Consider the following 16,991-nt stretch of genomic DNA (forward strand, 5'->3'; position numbering starts at 1 on the left):
ATATTTTAGGGCTTCCCTGGTGGCGCAGTGGTTGAGAGTCCGCCTGCCGATGCAGGGCACACGGGTTCGTGCCCTGGTCCGGGAAGATCCCACATGCCGCGGAGCGGCTGGGCCCGTGAGCCATGGCCGCTGAGCCTGCGCGTCCGGAGCCTGTGCTACGCAACGGGAGAGGCCACAACAGTGAGAGGCCCGTTTACCGCAAAAAAAAATATATATATATATATATATATATATATATATTTTTTTTTTTTTTTAAATGATTTTTCTTTATCCTGTCCCTAAAGGGGCCAAAACAGCCTCTGGTATCATCCTGCCTAAAAACAGTACTACCCTACACTCCCGATTTTGGTATCTAGTACTATTTCTCACAGAAATGAACCAATGCTGCCAGGACGGTAGCTGATTCCAAGTCTTGGAGCAGGGGTCCAAACCAAAATCAGTTGAAACAGTATTACCAAGAAGCAAAGATGCCTTCCAAGATGTTCACGCTAGTTCTAAGAAGGGAAAAGAACCCTGGCAGGCCCACTGATGAGCCTGCCAGGGTCATGAGATTTTGAGCCTTTAGTCATCATCACCTCCACAACTAATTAAATGAAATTAGCTGAGACGAAATAAGGCATAAATCCGTAAGTCCACGATGATACAAAGAGAGGCATGCAGAAGATTCTAATAATGTTTACAGAAAATGCATTCTACTGATCTACCCACTCAAGTTTTAATCAACAACGAAGAATATAATTAGATGTTTTTCTTTTCGTGTGTAAAACTAATAATATCAGCCAATTGTGATTGACATCTATTTTACTAAAAGAAGTCAAAATCTCTAGGTGCCTCTTGCAAAGCATAAAATTTACATATGGAACATGTAATTGTCATTTGCTGTTTTAATTTTGCTATCAAGGACACTATGTATCAAGGCTACAACCCATCTTAAATGTGGTAATGGGATTATGACTGTATCTCACCATGACCAGTTGTTTCTGTCCCAAGAAGGTTATAAGAGGACATGCAATCTAAAACTGAAACAAATATATTTTATAAAACCTTACTTTCAAAAAAAAATGTTTACTTATTTAATAAGTTTGTTTCTAGGTGTTTATTTAGAAAGATGTGTTAGATCTTTCTGTATCTTATTCCTTTCAAAACAGAAAAAGAAACAAATTGTTTTCATTTCTTTGCTTTTGTTTATTTTTCTAAAGTAGAGCTAAGGGGGAAACAGTTTCTCTCCCTCTATTTATTTTTAAATTTTTATCTTATTCTGGATTATAGTTGATTAACAATGTTATGTTAGTTTCAGGTGTACAGCAGAGTGATTCAGTTATACATATACATGTATCTGTTCTTTTTCAAATTCTTTTCCCATTTAGGTTATTACAGAGTATTGAGCAAAGTTCCCTGTGCTATACAGTAGGCCCTTGTTGGTTACCTATTTTAAATATAGCAGTGTATACATGTCAGTCCCAAACTCCCAATCCATCCCTTCCCCCCGGTAACCATAAATTTGTTCTCTAAGTCTGTGAGTCTGTTTCTGTTTTGTAAATAAGTTCATTCATATCATTATTTTTTAGATTCCACATGTAACCGATATCATATATATTTGTCTTTCTCTTTCTGACTTACTTTGCTTAGCATGATAATCTCCAGGTCCATCCATGTTACTGCAAATGGTATCATTCTTTTTAATGGCTGAGCAATATTCCATTGTATATATGTACCACATCTTCTTTTTCCATTCAACTCTCCCTCTGCTTTCAATGCCATTCATTGTCCATTATTGTCTAGTCCATTATTAGGGCTCTAGTACATCTACTCTCGTACTCTTGCTAACAAAGGCACCCACGATCAAGCAAGAGAAGGGGATGTCTTACTTGATATCAACCTTAAAGTTTTGATATGTCTAGTTGTTTTTAGCGGTATGTGACTACTATTCATAGATTTCACAAATCCCTCTTGAACCCACATAAAAAAATTTATGTCTACACCATTACTTGAAATTAATTAAGTCCCATAATTATCTTCTTTTCATTTGTCCTAAACTTATCCTAATCTTATCAAAGGTTGCCTGTCTTTCTAGAATACTAGAATTTCTTGAGCAAGCCTGTGCTCAGCTTAACCAGGGTCTTTTAAGATTAAGGGCCATTGATCCTTTTGGCCTAAACTCCTGCATCAGGGCTGCCATCTCTTCCCTCAGTCTAGCAGATCTTCTCTGGCTAGTCTTTAGTTCCACTATGTCCCTTCTAAGGTGTGATTGCCAAAACTACACATAGGACTCCTGGTGAGGAAACACCACAGATCTACATAAGGTAAGATAACCATCGGTTTGTCTTCAGTAACTCTCAATGATGCGCAATGTTATGGTTGGATTTTTATCATTATCAGAGTCCTAAGCTGCTCTTCTCTATACCCATAATAATTAACAAGTGTCTTTTCTGAGTTACAGTTCTAAATTATTTAGAACTATTTTAGATTCCTTTTAAACATTTCATTGCCTGGACTTCCCTGGTGGTGCAGTGGTTAAGAATCTGCCTGCCAATGCAGGGGACATGGGTTCGAGCCCTGGTCCAGGAAGATTCCACATGCCATGGAGCAACTAAGCCCATGCGCCACGACTACTGAGCCTATGCTCTAGAGCCTGTGAGCCACAACTATTGAGCCCGCATGCCACAACTACTGAAGCCCATGCACCTAGAGCCCGTGCTCCACAACAAGAGAAGCCACCGCAATAAGAAGCCCACGCACCGCAACGAAGAGCAGCCCCCGCTCACCACAACTAGAGAAAGCCTGTGTCAGGCAACGAAGACCAAACGCAGCCAAAAATAAATAAATAAAAATTAAAACAAACAAACAAAAACCATTTCATTGCCTATTTCAAAACCAGTCTACAACTTTTCCTGTTGTTCAGGAACACAAATTTTTAAGACCTTCTTGTTATCTAGATCTAGCATTTGTGGCTCTTCTCTCTCTGAAAGATTTTTCATAAGTTATTTCTCCAGTTCTATATAAAGATGCTAAGTAATTCCAGTCCTAGCATTGATCTCAAAGACCTCATCAACCATTTACACTTCTTTATCTATGAAATCACCCTTAAATCCCTACACTTTGTTTCCTCTTTCCAGATCCCCTCTCCTTCTTCTGATTCTATAGTTATTTAGCAGATCACTCATTAATTCAAGAAATAGTTACTGGCATCTACTCAGTGGGAGGCACAATAATAGGTGTTAGGAATACGATGACGAAAACACAGGGTCTCTGTCTTAAAGAATTTCAGGCTATGCTACATTCACTGGTGCACCTTTATTTACTTGCCTATTTTACTCCTTAGAAACACTAGTCAGGCACAATTCCTTTTTTCATAAATCATTTGTTTTTCCCCTAAAAGAACATTATTTATGTTCTTGATTGTAGAATTCAATGAATTACCCATGCAAGGATGAAACTGAGTCACTTGTACATTTAGGTCTGCACTGCCCAATTCAGCAGCCATTAGTCCCATGCGGCTAATTTTAAATTAGTTACAATGAAATGAGATTAAAAATTCAGTTCCTCAGTTTCACTAGCTACATTTCAAGTGCTTAATAGCCACATGTGGCTACTGGCTACCATATTGGGCAGTACAGATTTAGACCATTTCCATCATCACAGAAAGTTTTATTAGACAGTACTTTTTGGACAGTCCTTATGCAAGGGGTCACACAGTGGCCACATACAAAAACAGGTTACACATTTTGGCAAACAATCACTGTCTTCCTCAATACTCATGTGATGCCACCTAGCACTAGAGTAAGTTACATTCTTTTTGTCATTGAGGTCTAAACTAAAATACTGACCTCTATGGAATAAGGTTTTAATTGTAACATAAGACAAAAGAATCACTCCTTTTTATGCCTTCTCAGTAACAGAATATATGACTGGGAATGTATAATGAAAGTACCTAAGTAATAGCAATAATGCAATAAATAATCAATTCAACATGGGAAACATCTTAAAGAATCTTACCCTCCTTCACTTTCCGCTTCCTCTGAACTATTACTTGTTGCTGAACTTTGAACTGTGACAAGCCTTCTTTTTCTAGCTCTGTGCTGAGGACTTATCTTGTGAACAGTTATCTTCCCTCCAAGTTCGCCTTGGATGTATTCCTCCAGCTTTGGAATGGCTTCTTTAAGAACTCTGATTTCCTCTTTGAGTTCTTCCATATTTGTCAGTAATTCATTTAACTTCTCCAATATCTGAAGTTGCCTTCCTTGAAAGATCGCTGTTGTTCCTTGGCCATTAGGCATTTCATCTTGCAAAGGCATCAAATCAAGTGAATTACCCAGAGAAAGAAATTTAGGTAAATCCATTGCTGTCCTTGGCTTACGAACCTTGTGGTACCACAGAAGCAGCAAGCTGATTCCAGTAGTTCCCACCATGATGCCAAGTATCATTTCTTTGTTTGTGGAACGAGGCATTTCCTGGTTTTTGTTTCTAAAATTAAAAGTATAAATGTAAATGAACATTGTTTCTGTCTTTCCCAAGACAAAAATATTAGGGCTTTTTCAATCAACAAAAACCAAGTCTACCTCATCACAAAAAAATTTAATAACACTTGATAAATCACAAACTAAAATAAACTATGAGTAATTGCCTCTATAATGTATGTGGCTGAATAGAAATACTACCTGTATGGATATTACTGACAACCAGTGTAAAGTATCAACTGTAATTCAGAATTTGTATTCTACTTCTGATCTGAAATTTACTCTTTACTATATATTTTTAAAGGGTATGATAGAGGTAAAAGCATCATTATAAATTTCTGAAAAAACTATTTAAGAATTCAAATTATGCTTAACTGTGTCTGAATCTTTTATTTGTATAAAATTAACTAGTGTGCTAATATCTGGGTTTTATCTAATCTTTAAGGAAAGTCCAAGAAAAAGCTCTTCCTTGGCATCTAGTTAACATTTTGTACTCCAATTTAGAGTGATAAACATTTTAAAATGGGCTTTGAGATATAAAATATATAAAGAGTTGTGGCAAGTGTGTAACCACCTCATCTCTTTTATTCAACATGGAAAGCAGAGATGCTAATGTATGTGCAGGCTTTACCTCCTTTCTTCTGACCTGGAATTCTTCTGCTTCTTACATTTCTATTTCTGTCTGAGGTCTTAATGTTTTTATTTTCTTTCAAATGTTCACTTATTTTTAAAGTAACAAAAAAGTAATTTCTTTGACTCCTTTCTCCTTCTGAACTTTCACAATTTTGCATCAAAGACCCAAGCTTTGGGCTACACGGGCCTAAGCTTCCATATAAACTTATAAACTTCCATATAAACATAAACTTGTTGCATATAAACTTAGCTACTTTGACAAAATGCACCATAATCTTTCTTTACTTCATCCACTCTTCACTAGTTTTATTGCTTATCACTGTTCTTAAAGAAGGCCACTAAAGGAAAACAATAATATAAATCCCCCTTTCCTTCTGAGACTTTAAAATGGCAATGAGTATATAAATACAAGGATAAACTTCCGTAATGAGAGTAAAATATAATAAGGCTTTTATACAGACTTTGAAGTTTCCAAAATTGTTTTCCCATCAATTTCCCCTATTTTATAAATAGGTAAACACCTGTATTAAATTTTGTTTGCAACTTGGGAGAAATGATACAAATAATGGTAAACTGTCTGTTACGAAATTAAATTTGCAAATATTTCGGTTTGTTTTTCCTGACACTTTCTCGAGGAGCAAATTATTATAGCATTGCCACCCTTAATCCCTGATAAAAGGGAAACAAAGAGGAAAGTACTATGATCTCCCCAGGTTTCCAGTTGGAGGCAATTTCTGGACTATGGCACAGGGAAGGGAAAACCAAACAGAGCCTGGTAATCTCACTGAGTTGAAAAGAGATCAGAGTTCAGAGAAACTGAAGCACCCAGAATTTGTGCCCACTTAGTACTGAAGATGAGGGAGTTATGCAGAGAAAGAGTTCCAGAAATACGCATAGGGCTATTCTTGAGTCTTTTTTTTTTTTAATTTTTAAAAATTTTTATTTATTTATTTCAGCTGTGCCAGGTCTTAGTTGCAGCACGTGGGATCTTGGTTGTGGCATGCAGGATCTTTAGTTGTGGCATGTAGGATCATTAGTTGCGGCATGTGGTGTCCTTTTAGTTGCAGCCTATGGAATCTTTAGTTGTGACATGCAAACTCTTAGTTGTGGCATGCATGTGGGATCTAGTTCCCTGACCAGGGATTGAACCTGGGCCCCCTGCATTGGGAATGCGGAGTCTTAGCCACTGGACCACCAGGGAAGTCCCTCTCCTTGCACCTTTAATTGAATACCAATCTGCACATGCATAGAGTGAAACCCCACTGAGCCAGGCAAAAAACAATTTCAAGGGAAAGAACAATTACCAGGAAGCTGTACGCTGAACTATTCCTAAAGATTACACAGGACTGGTAAGTGTTCAAGTGTTTACCATCCAGAGTGTACAGTGTGTATGAGTTACTTGAGACTTTCAGTAGAGGCTTCAGAAGGCTAATGGCTTGCTAATGCAGCTAAATTAACACTAGAGTTAAGGCTATTTAGACCTGCTCTAAAATAGATTAAAAATGAGCCTTCAGGGCTTCCCTGGTGGCGCAGTGGTTGAGAGTCCGCCTGCCGATGCAGGGGACACAGGTTCGTGCCCCAGTCCGGGAAGATCCCACATGCCACGGAGCGGCTGGGCCCGTGAGCCATGGCCGCAGAGCCTGTGTGTCTGGAGCCTGTGCTCCGCAACAGGAGAGGCCACAACAGTGAGAGGCCTGCGTACCGCAAAAAAAAAGAGCCTTCAAAGGATCAAACTGATTCACAAGTAATTTAACTGCCTTCAGTAGAAAGTCCAACACTCTTTACAGGAATAGAAAAAATCCAGAACTCAACAACATAAAATCACAATGTTGACCATCTAATCAAAAATTACTAGACATGTAAAAATGCAGGAAAATGACAGAGGTGATATAATTAGCAGATAAGGGTTTTAAAACAACTATTACAGATATTACGTTCATTATTTAATATAAATATTAAAATATGCTAAAGGAAAACATAAACATGATGAGGAAAGTTATAGAAGGCATTAAGCAGAACCATATAGAACCTCTAAAGATAAAAAATAAAATAACTGAAATAAAATTTTACTAAATGAGATTAACAGCAGAGAAACACTACAGGAAAAAAAATATATCAGCAAACCCAAAGACATAACAATAGAAACCATCTGCTGTAGACTAAATATTTGTGTCCCCCCAAATTCATATGTTGAAATCCTAATCCCCAAGGTGATAGTATTGGATGGAGTCCCTTTAGGAGGCAGAGCCCTCATAAATAGGATTAGGGCCCTTATAAAGAGACCCCAGAGAGATCCCTTGTTTCTTCCACGACATAAAGTTACAGCAAGAAGGTACCAGCTGTGAACCAGGAAGCAGGCCCCCACAAAACAGTGAATCTGCCAGTGCCTTGATCTTGGATTTCTTAGTCTCCAGAATGATGAGAAATAAATTTCTGTTTTATATAAGCCACCCAGTCTACAGAATTTGTTATAGCAGTCCAAATGGACTAAGACAGCATCCAAAACGAAGCACACAGATTTAAAAAAAAGACTAAAAAACAAACAAACAGAAAACCAAGTAGAGCCTATAGGGTAATATCAAGCAGTCTAAAACATATATAATTAAAGGGAAGAAAAAGAGGAGTAACAAAAAAATTTGAAGGAAAAATGGCCAAAAAAATTCCAAGGTGGACAAAATCTATAAACCCAGAGATCCAAGAAGGTCAACATAATCCAAGAAGAATAAATTAAGAAAACCAAACCATGGCAAAACATTATTAAAATGCCGAAAACCAGTGATAAAGAAATGTGAAAAGCAGCCAGTGATGGGAAAAAAAGACATATTATGTACAGAGAAAAAAAGATAAGATTACAGCAGACACTGTCTCCAAGGCATCACCTCAGAAACTATTCAAGCAAGAAAACAACAGAGTGACCTCTTTAAAGTGCCGAAAGAAACTGTCAACTTGCATTTCTACACCCAGTAAAATACTTTTCAAAAATGAGGGTAAAATAATGAATTTTTTAAACAAAGAGAAGTTGAGAGAATCCATTACCAGCAGCCCTTCACTACAAGAAATGCTAACAGAGGTTCTTCAGGTAGAAGGAAAATAATAACACATAGAAACTTGGATCTATACAAAGGATGAAGAGCACCAGTAGTGGCAAACATGTGGCAAAATATAAGTCATTTTTCTCATTTTAAGATTTATTCATAAAATATTTGCTTATTACAGCAAAAATGACAATAACATATCATGAGATTTTTATCATATGTAGAAGTAAGAAAGTAGGACAACAATAGCTCAAAGGCTGGGAAGGGATAGAGAACATACTGTTGTAAGGGTCCTAAGTTTATAAAGCAGTGTTATAATAAAGAGCCACAGTTGTCACAGCAAAGGAAACCATAAAAAAGACGAAAAGACAACCTCCAGAATGGGAGAAAATATTTGCAAACGAAGCCACTGACAAAGGATTAAGCTCCAAAATATACAAACAGCTCATACAGCTCAATATTAAAAAAACAAACAACCCAATCCAAAAATGGGCAGAAGACCTAAGCAGACATTTCTCCAAAGAAGACATACAGATGGCCAACAGGCACATGAAAAGCTGCTCAACATCATTAATCATTAGAGAAATGCAAATCGAAACCACAATGAGGTATCACCTCACACCGGTCAGAATGGTCATCATCAAAAAATCTACAAACAATAAATGCTGGAGAGGGTATGGAGAAAAGGGAACCCTCCTACACTGTTGGTGGGAATGTAAATTGATACAGCCACTATGGAGTACAGTATGGAGGTTCCTTAAATAGCTAAAAATAGAACTACCATATTGAAATATGACTTCAGAACTGAGAAAATCAACTGGGAAAAAAACTAAAATCAATGGAGCAGGTATTTGTTTTAAATAATCACAATTAGAGAATAATAGCTCAAGCTATGTTTGAGTTTTAGATCAGTATAAAATGAATGTGCTTCTAAGCCAATAATTTGCAAAATGCCACTCATTAAAAATCAGAACACCTGCTTGCCTGCAGTGTAATTTCAAAGGTTATATTACATCATTTACATAACTTTAATACATTTAATTATCACATTAGTAGTAGACACGTGCACTTTAGTATAAAAACACAGTAATTTAAAAATATATTGACTAGGGAATTCCCTAGTGGTCCAGTAGTTACGACTCAGTGCTTTCACTGTTGGAGCCCTAGTCAATCCCTGGTCAGGGAAGTAAGATCCCATGGCATAAAGAAAGAAAGAAAGAAGGAGAGAGAGAGGGAGGGAGAGAGAGAAGGAAGGAAGGAAGAAAGAAAGATTGATTCTTGGTTTAAAATATATATAGAGAGAGAGACTAGATAATCAGATACTAAGTATTATTCCTGTCACATTTCAATTTGTAAGGTGCTAATAATAATGTAAAATAATAGACATTTTATTATAAATTATTGGCATCTAAAATTAATGGGTAATACATAATTAAAGGTTGTTTGCAGAGATGAGAATTAAGAATTTTGCTGAAATAGTAAATCATCAAAATGTTGACTCTACTGAAATTTCTGCATTAAAATTCCTTTGTAGAACCCGTCATAAAACATTAACTTCAGAAAACATTTAATTTTCATGTTCTAGTTTTAATTAAAATTAATGTTTAGAAATGGAAATTATGCTTTACCAAGTTACTTACAATGCTTTCAGCAATATTTAGCATATATATTCACTTAATTCATCAGCAGATTCGTAGGAGGAAATACATAAAATATAGAACTCTGATAAACTCGGAAGATGGATGAAAATTTTTGCAAGGGTAAAGGCACAATATGGACTATAAACGACCCTGAGTTTTAAGTTTCCCAAGGGAATTGCTCTGAGACCTTGAATTAGCGATTAGATTCTCCACAGCGACCTGGATAACTTGATACTTTCTAAGTGAATTCTAATACTCACATTTCTTTCGGTTTTCATTTTTTTTCCTATTTTATAATTTCTTTTTCATTTAGGGCTCCCTGATGTTTGGCTTATTTGCAAATGTTTGTCCCACTGAAAATCTAGCCTTCATTTTGTGTAAAATAGGTGGAGAATCTGATCAAAACAAAAACGTTTGCTGAAGTTTCAAAGGTAAGAAAGACCCAGGGAGCCCAGGTGAGAAGCGAGCAAGTGTCTCCGGCAGAAACTCATCGGCGTTTGCAGGGACCCGACAGGCCGAGGCAGTACGCTGCCCGCTCCTCACGCACCCCACGCCGGGCGCCCGCGCGTAAATACTGGCGACCTCCGGGGTTGAAACTTCCCAGGCACCGGCTGGGCGAGGGCTGCGCCAGGGTAAACTGCTGCAAGCCCTCTCTACCGCCCTGAGGAGGATGCCCCCCAGGCTTGCGGACGCCTAGAGGACGCCCGCACGACCCGGAAGTGCGGTGGCCGCCGCCGGAAGTGCCGCCTCGATCCTCGGCCGCATCCCACCCCGGACAGCCGAGATGCCCACTGCCCACCTGCGCAGCGCGAGTTCTCGCCGCGCCGGCCTCTCTGCTGTCGGACACCGGGGACCTGCCGACGGGGTGGCTGGGAGCGAAGCGGCGGGCGGACAGTAGTCCCGGAGCCCGCGGGTCCAGAGGTCCGGCGCCGCGGCCGCCTCGTCCTGACCCAAATAGCCGAGGCGCCGGGGGAGGAGCCCGCGCCGCTCGCCCCGCGGTTCCCGCCTCTTCTCGCCGGGCGGTCAACTCACCGGGGCGGGCTCCCCGAGCACCTTTTACAAACGGAGACAAGTGCGCTCCGCCGGGCGCCTCGGCCAGTACCGGACTTTGCTGCCCGGGTGCGGACTCTCTCAAAGCTCGTCTCCCCGCCTCGACCACCGCGCCCTGGCTCAGGGCCAGCGCGCCCGGCCCGGCGGGAGGCTCGGCGCGCGCTTCCTGCCTCCAGCGCGCTTTCTCCCATCACTGCCGCTCCCGAAACCCACCTCCCTTCGGTTCTTTCCCGCCCCAAACCCACCCCCCTGCCCTAGTTTCACCCTTCTTCTGTGCCCCTTTCTATACACAACCTTGAACCCTCCGTACGACAGGGTCAAACGTGGACGTCTTGCATCAATTACTAATCAAGTTATCCTAAGTTCACTTTAACTCAGTTTCTCTTTTAGTGAGCTAAATCCCCAGCCTCTCCGTCCTCCCCTCAACCCCACCACCATTCAGAGTTGCCTTTAGGCGAAAACCACTATCTTCTCAGGTGCCCAACATTCGAGATTTTACCCAGCTTCGCTTTCTGTGGTTTGTATAATGAAAATAAAATTCTGCCAAATGAACTCTTAAAAACTGCACATTCACTCCCTTCTGTATTGTCCTCACTTTGAGCTTTAAATTTAGGCTTGCAGTAAACAGTCTTGAGTACTAAATTCCCTACCAATGTGCTGAATGGAATTAAAAACGGATGCATTCCTATTTATCAAAAAACAAAACAAGCAAAAGAACTCCTCTAAAGAATCAGAAGCTAATTTCACAATCCATACAAAACTATTTACTAATGGAGATTCTACAGGATCTTGAAGACCATAAAACGTTTTCTGAGCTTTAAGCAAGCTGCATTGAAGAGTAAGTAAGTCTAGCCACATCATTTTATTAAAACTAAGTTATATTTTGGAAGGCAGCAGACTAATACTTAGCCTCTAAGATTTGAAACTATAAAGCACTCCTAAGAACCACTTTCATTCACACTTTGTTATGGTTTACAAAGATATTACAATATAATGCTAATGTTTGCTTTATTTAAAAAATACAACATAATATAAACCTGTCTAGCAGGGTGATCTCTTTTAATGAGATTTCTTTCCAAAAGAAACTTTACTGTCTCTTCAATAACACTTAAAAGAAGCTTGAAGCACCTTGAGATTTAAGCTTGTCCAGAAGGAGTCCACTGAGTTGTTCACGGCTGCATCCTCAGCACACAGCACAGAAGAGGTCTGCAATAAAAATGTGGAGTGTGGGCTGAGAACAGGGCTTTACCAACCCTCTGCTCCAAAAGAAAGATGTCAGCTGGTACAGACGTGTTCTTCAAGTTCAGGGAGTGGGGTAGAATAGCTGGACTCTTTCAGTATGCCTATGTAACTAACACCTGTTCCCCTTGATTCTGTTTCTTGATCAGTAAAAATTATCTGTGAGGTAGAAACTCACAGAGCGGTGGCCACTGATCTTTGGTAAAGTTAAAACTAAAAAGTAAAGAGACAAGCTATATTCGCCAGGCGCTGTTGTAGGGATGACATAAAAAAGAAGGAATTATTCTACCTATCTCTACTAGGAATGTGGTCTCAAAGGAATGTCTGAAGGGGGAAAAAAAATCACTAGGAATCTCAGAGATGCTGTTTTTCATGGACTGAATGTTTGTGTTCCTCCAAAATTCATTATATTTAAGCCCTAATCCCCAACGTAATGGTATTTAGAGGTGAGACCTTTGGGAAATAATTAGGTTATGAGGCTGGAGCCCTCTAGAATGGGACGAATGCCCTTATAAGAAGAGACCAGAGCTCTTTCTTTTTCTACCATGTGAGGATACAATGAGAAGCCATCTGTCTGCAACCCAGAAGAGGACCCTCATCAGAATCCAACCCTTCTGGCACTATGATCTCTGATTTCCTGCCTCCAGAACCATGAGAAATAAATGTTTGCTATTCAAGCCAGCCATTCTATGGTAATTTTTTATAGCAGCCCTAACGAAGACACTTGTATTCATCACAACTAGCACAGCATTACAGTCAGCTGACACCTCTGGTGTACAGGCACTTCACAATTTGTCCCCACCTACTTTTCCAGCTTTTCTCTACCATTTTCACCAGATATCAATCCTTCACTTCACCTATAGGCAAACTACCTTATTTTCTTTCCATAAATCACACGTTTCCCCGGTCTCTGTGTTTAGACTGCTCTCTGTGTCTGGAATACCCTACTCTTTGCCACGTGTCAAAAAACAATTCATCGAGTTTAATCTGCATCCCTTGAGCAGCTACTCCTCACATTCTCCTTCTCTCCCAAAGAAGAAGTCCTCCAGGCCCCGCCAAAACTCTGCAGAAGGATAAGGAGTTTCCATGAGTAGAAACCCCCTCCCTGCTGGTTTTCTGCACCCCGCTCTCATGTACACTATTATTACTGCTTGGTCAGTGACTGTCGTGCCCTTGAGCTGAACATCTTGAAGGCAAGGATGTATTTATCTTTGCACCCCCAGTGCCTGGCACAGTGCACATACTGTATATAATAAATAGTTGAAAAAAATTCTTTGAAAGTATATGTACACTCAAGAGGAAAGCATTAAGAAATCTGCCATCCTTTATATGGTAGGAACATGAGAAGTGTATGTCAAGTGTATGTTGGAGAGGGGGGTTTGTTTTATTTTTATTTCTTGGCTTTTATCTAAGTGGTTTATATCCAGGAAGAAATTGAATGACAAAGCTGGTGGAGGAAGGAGCCATCCAAGCATAATTGAGGCTCCAAATTGCCCAAGTTAGGTCTGTAAATTGGAGGGAGAACCAACAGCCACAGCAAAAAGACTGATTAACTCTTATACTCAGTTCCTGCTTCATTCTTTATATGAATTATCTTATTCCATCTTCCTAACAGTCTACTGAGGTAAATTACATTACAGGTGAGAGTTTGCTGCCTATGATGGAACATTGGAAGGGGACTCTTCATAGCACCTTTTGTAAGTACATCATAGCACTTCTCAAGGGATAGTGTTCTGTCTGCATCTCCTACTTCAGTTACTTGGGGTTCAGCCTTCTCTGCTCCCTCTATGGGAACTGAACCTCCAGACAGAGCACTTACCCCTTGGAGGGCTTCCTTGTAGGGGTCTGCCATTATCTCTAAACCACAGGGTATAAAATTATGATGGTGGGTCTATCACGTTCGCTGTAGGCTAGGAATAGAGTTTGGGGAAAAATAGTCCTGTGTCTAATATTAACAGTTTTGGGCTTATTTTAATTTTAGGGGATCCTTAGAACACAAGAAGATTATTCCCAAAATTTCTGAAAAGATACCTATGACTAAATTGGACCTTCCAAGGGAAAAATGCCTTCTTTGAGAAAGGTATGAGGATAAGTTTACTAACTCTTTCCACAAGACTAAGCAATTAGTGTAATAAATTATTAATCACATAAATACAATAAAATAATTGACCCAATATTCCTGTACTGAACGAATCTTAAATGGTATTTTAAAAAGACATGTATAAAAGAGGTTAGAAACAATATTTATGTAATATAATTTAGCAATTCAATGTTGAATCAATTTGTTAAAAATATAACTACCTCATTAAAGTATAGAATTCTTATAAGAAAATTTTGTTTTGTTAGAAAAATTAAGTTTTTATTCAATGTCATGTTCAGAAAGGCATATATATTACCTGACTGATACTAACTTTGGTCAATGATTATCAGCAGTTTTTCCATGACACATAAAGATAGGAATGAAGATTCTTCAGATATTCCAGGAGATTTTGTAAGTCACATTATTACACTGAGTTTCTGAAGTCAACCTGTTAACAGCTTTGGATATTCTCTAAAATGGAACTCAACAAAGTCATAGCAAAAAGTCACTTTACCCCTCCCTTCTGCATTCTTTCTTCATCTTGAGAGAAAATGTTCAGGGATATCTTTGACAGTATGTATGTCAGCTTTGTAAGTCAAGGTCAGTTTCATTGTTTGTGGCAAATTGAAAAAAAAGTCAAGTGTTGGTCAGTTAGACAAAATATTGTTACAATATATGCATGTATAAATTAGTTAAAATAACTGAATAGTTTTAATTATATATATAAATTAGAAAAAAAGATTTCATTTAGGACTTGGATGGCAAGTCAATTTTGTGTAAGGTTCTCCTGGGAAAAAAAATGGGGTTAGCAGTTTTCCAGACCCACTGTTCTCAGACTATCCAAAGAAAAGTTATTTTCCCCTAGGAACAATATCTTTCTAGAAATTGTTCAGTAGATAGAGGCAGCCTCTTGGTATGCAAATCAGTCTGTAAAGATGGTCACTCTTCTGATGCAATAAAGACACATTAATTAATCAACCATGGTTAAAACTTTTTCTATTTCATAAAAGTTGTATTCCTATCTTTATAATTAAGACATATATTTGGACTCTCATTGAGAGAAGTGAATCTAGAAAGAGATGAAATTCACCACTATGATGATTTTAGAAGAAAGCTTGTCTCATAAAGCAAGTGACCAAGCCATTTGTATTGTAATAGAAAATAATTGTGGTTTGTTCAGAACTGAGAACATATCTTATCATAAAGTCATGCTATATAAATCGTGGTTTGTTTCCTACGTAACCCCATAAAATCCTTCATAATCCATAGTATACTATGCTCTATGGTTTTCACTTGAATTCTAACTCAGAACTGCTGATGTCAGGAAATCATCTATCTGTGCTATGGCCTTGGCTGCTTCCACTTAAAAAAAAAAAAAAGTAACCTTGACCTTGCCAGCTGCAGCAGCTGATAACTGTCCAATGAGAAGAGAGACCCATCCTCCAGCTGCAACGTCTGCTTACCAGCTAATGCAAAAAACTCCTACCACCAGCCACAGCCTCTGCCAGGTTTCTAGCAATAAAGGAAATACCCATTCAGCCATGGGGCTCTTTGACTTCTTCACATGAAGCAAAACAACCCTTCCAACCCTCCTTAAAACAAAAAAAGACAATTCTGACAGTAATGACATTTACTTTCTCTCTTGGTAACAGAAACCTCCCATTTCTCAAACAGAAGGGTACTGAGAGGAACTTTTCTTCTGGACATAATGACATTGTACAGGAAACACAATTCAGGAGGTGTCTGTATTTCATAAATGAAAGACTGTTAACAAACTAATATGAATAATTTAGTTATTTACATACGGACATTTTACAGAGTGAAAATAGCTTCAAAATTTTTCATAAAGCATTTAATTTTGAGAATCCAACTTTAGACATAAAGGCACTTCCAGTATTTTCCTCTGCTAAATATTTGCTATTATGGAGACATGACCATAATTAGGTATCATGATTTTTCTCCTCTTTTTAAGAAGTAGAATCTGTAAAGATCTTTCATCAAAATAATTTATTGCTACTGTGGCTTAAGTTATGGCTTAAAAGGCATCAAACACCTAAGTAAAAAATGAAAATTTTAGTTGATTCAAGTACTTTAAAACATTTTGGTACTACCTGTTGTCTTTTCTAAAACCCTGCCTCTCCACTCGTGTTACTATCGTATCTCACATCCATCACTATCAAAAACTATAAGAGAAAATTTTCCACTCACAGCCTTCACTTCCTGGCTTCTTACCAACTTATCGGCTCGCTGCAGAAACTACTAAAACTGCACTGACACTGCTCTCGCCAAGAAGGACAAGGTCTCCTGATTTCCACAGATAGTGGCTTTTCATCTCTTTAAAGAGTTTCTCAACTTCAGTACTATTGATTTTTTTGGACTGGAGAATTATTTGATGTAGGGAGAATTCTCTGTTGTGGGATGTTTTAGCAGCATCCTTGGCCTCGACCCCCAAGTAAGTTAGTATATAGTAAGCACATTTTCCTAGAGAATTAAACACAGCTGAGCAATGCCCCAGCATTGAAAGAAGGTGCTATAAATTCTTAATTTATAAGTTTTGGATAACTTTTCTTAAAAGCATGGGCCATGTCTTATTCATTTTTCTACCCTCAGTACTTGATGTTCAGTAATATAGATCTTGTATGAATAAATAGATTGATGGATAAGTGAAAATATCTAGGCATCTGAATTTTTCACTTTTCAACCAGAAGCTTTGGCAAGTTTGCACATATGTGACCAGCCTATGTGATTGCTTAAAAAAATTATTTTAATTGTCTAATTCCAAGTAAGGTAGCTTAAAGAGAGAAAGTCCCATTGGCCATGGAACATGGAATTATAGAGAAGCTGAAAAAGGAGAAAT

General features: G+C 38.6%; 1 protein-coding gene across 5 annotated transcripts in view; it reads right to left on the reverse strand.

Moving 5' to 3' along the window:
• Nucleotides 1-11,127, reverse strand: part of RMDN2 (regulator of microtubule dynamics 2) — an 81,272-nt gene extending 70,145 nt beyond the window's left edge. For 2 of the 5 annotated variants that reach the window (XM_073791443.1, XM_073791442.1), the window contains exons 1-2: nucleotides 10,565-11,125; nucleotides 3,997-4,464 (exon numbers count right to left, since the gene is read on the reverse strand). In XM_073791443.1, the coding sequence (XP_073647544.1) occupies nucleotides 3,997-4,448 (452 nt within the window). In that variant the 5' untranslated portion in view covers nucleotides 4,449-4,464; nucleotides 10,565-11,125. Of the gene's footprint in view, nucleotides 1-3,996; nucleotides 4,465-10,025; nucleotides 10,483-10,564 lie in introns of those variants that run through there. The other 3 variants (XM_073791441.1, XM_073791440.1, XM_019942538.3) reach the window with 3 other exon arrangements.
• Between the last annotated feature and the right edge of the window lie 5,864 nt (nucleotides 11,128-16,991).

The sequence above is a fragment of the Tursiops truncatus genome, chromosome 14 (assembly GCF_011762595.2).
Source record: "Tursiops truncatus isolate mTurTru1 chromosome 14, mTurTru1.mat.Y, whole genome shotgun sequence".
NCBI lineage: Eukaryota > Metazoa > Chordata > Mammalia > Artiodactyla > Delphinidae > Tursiops > Tursiops truncatus.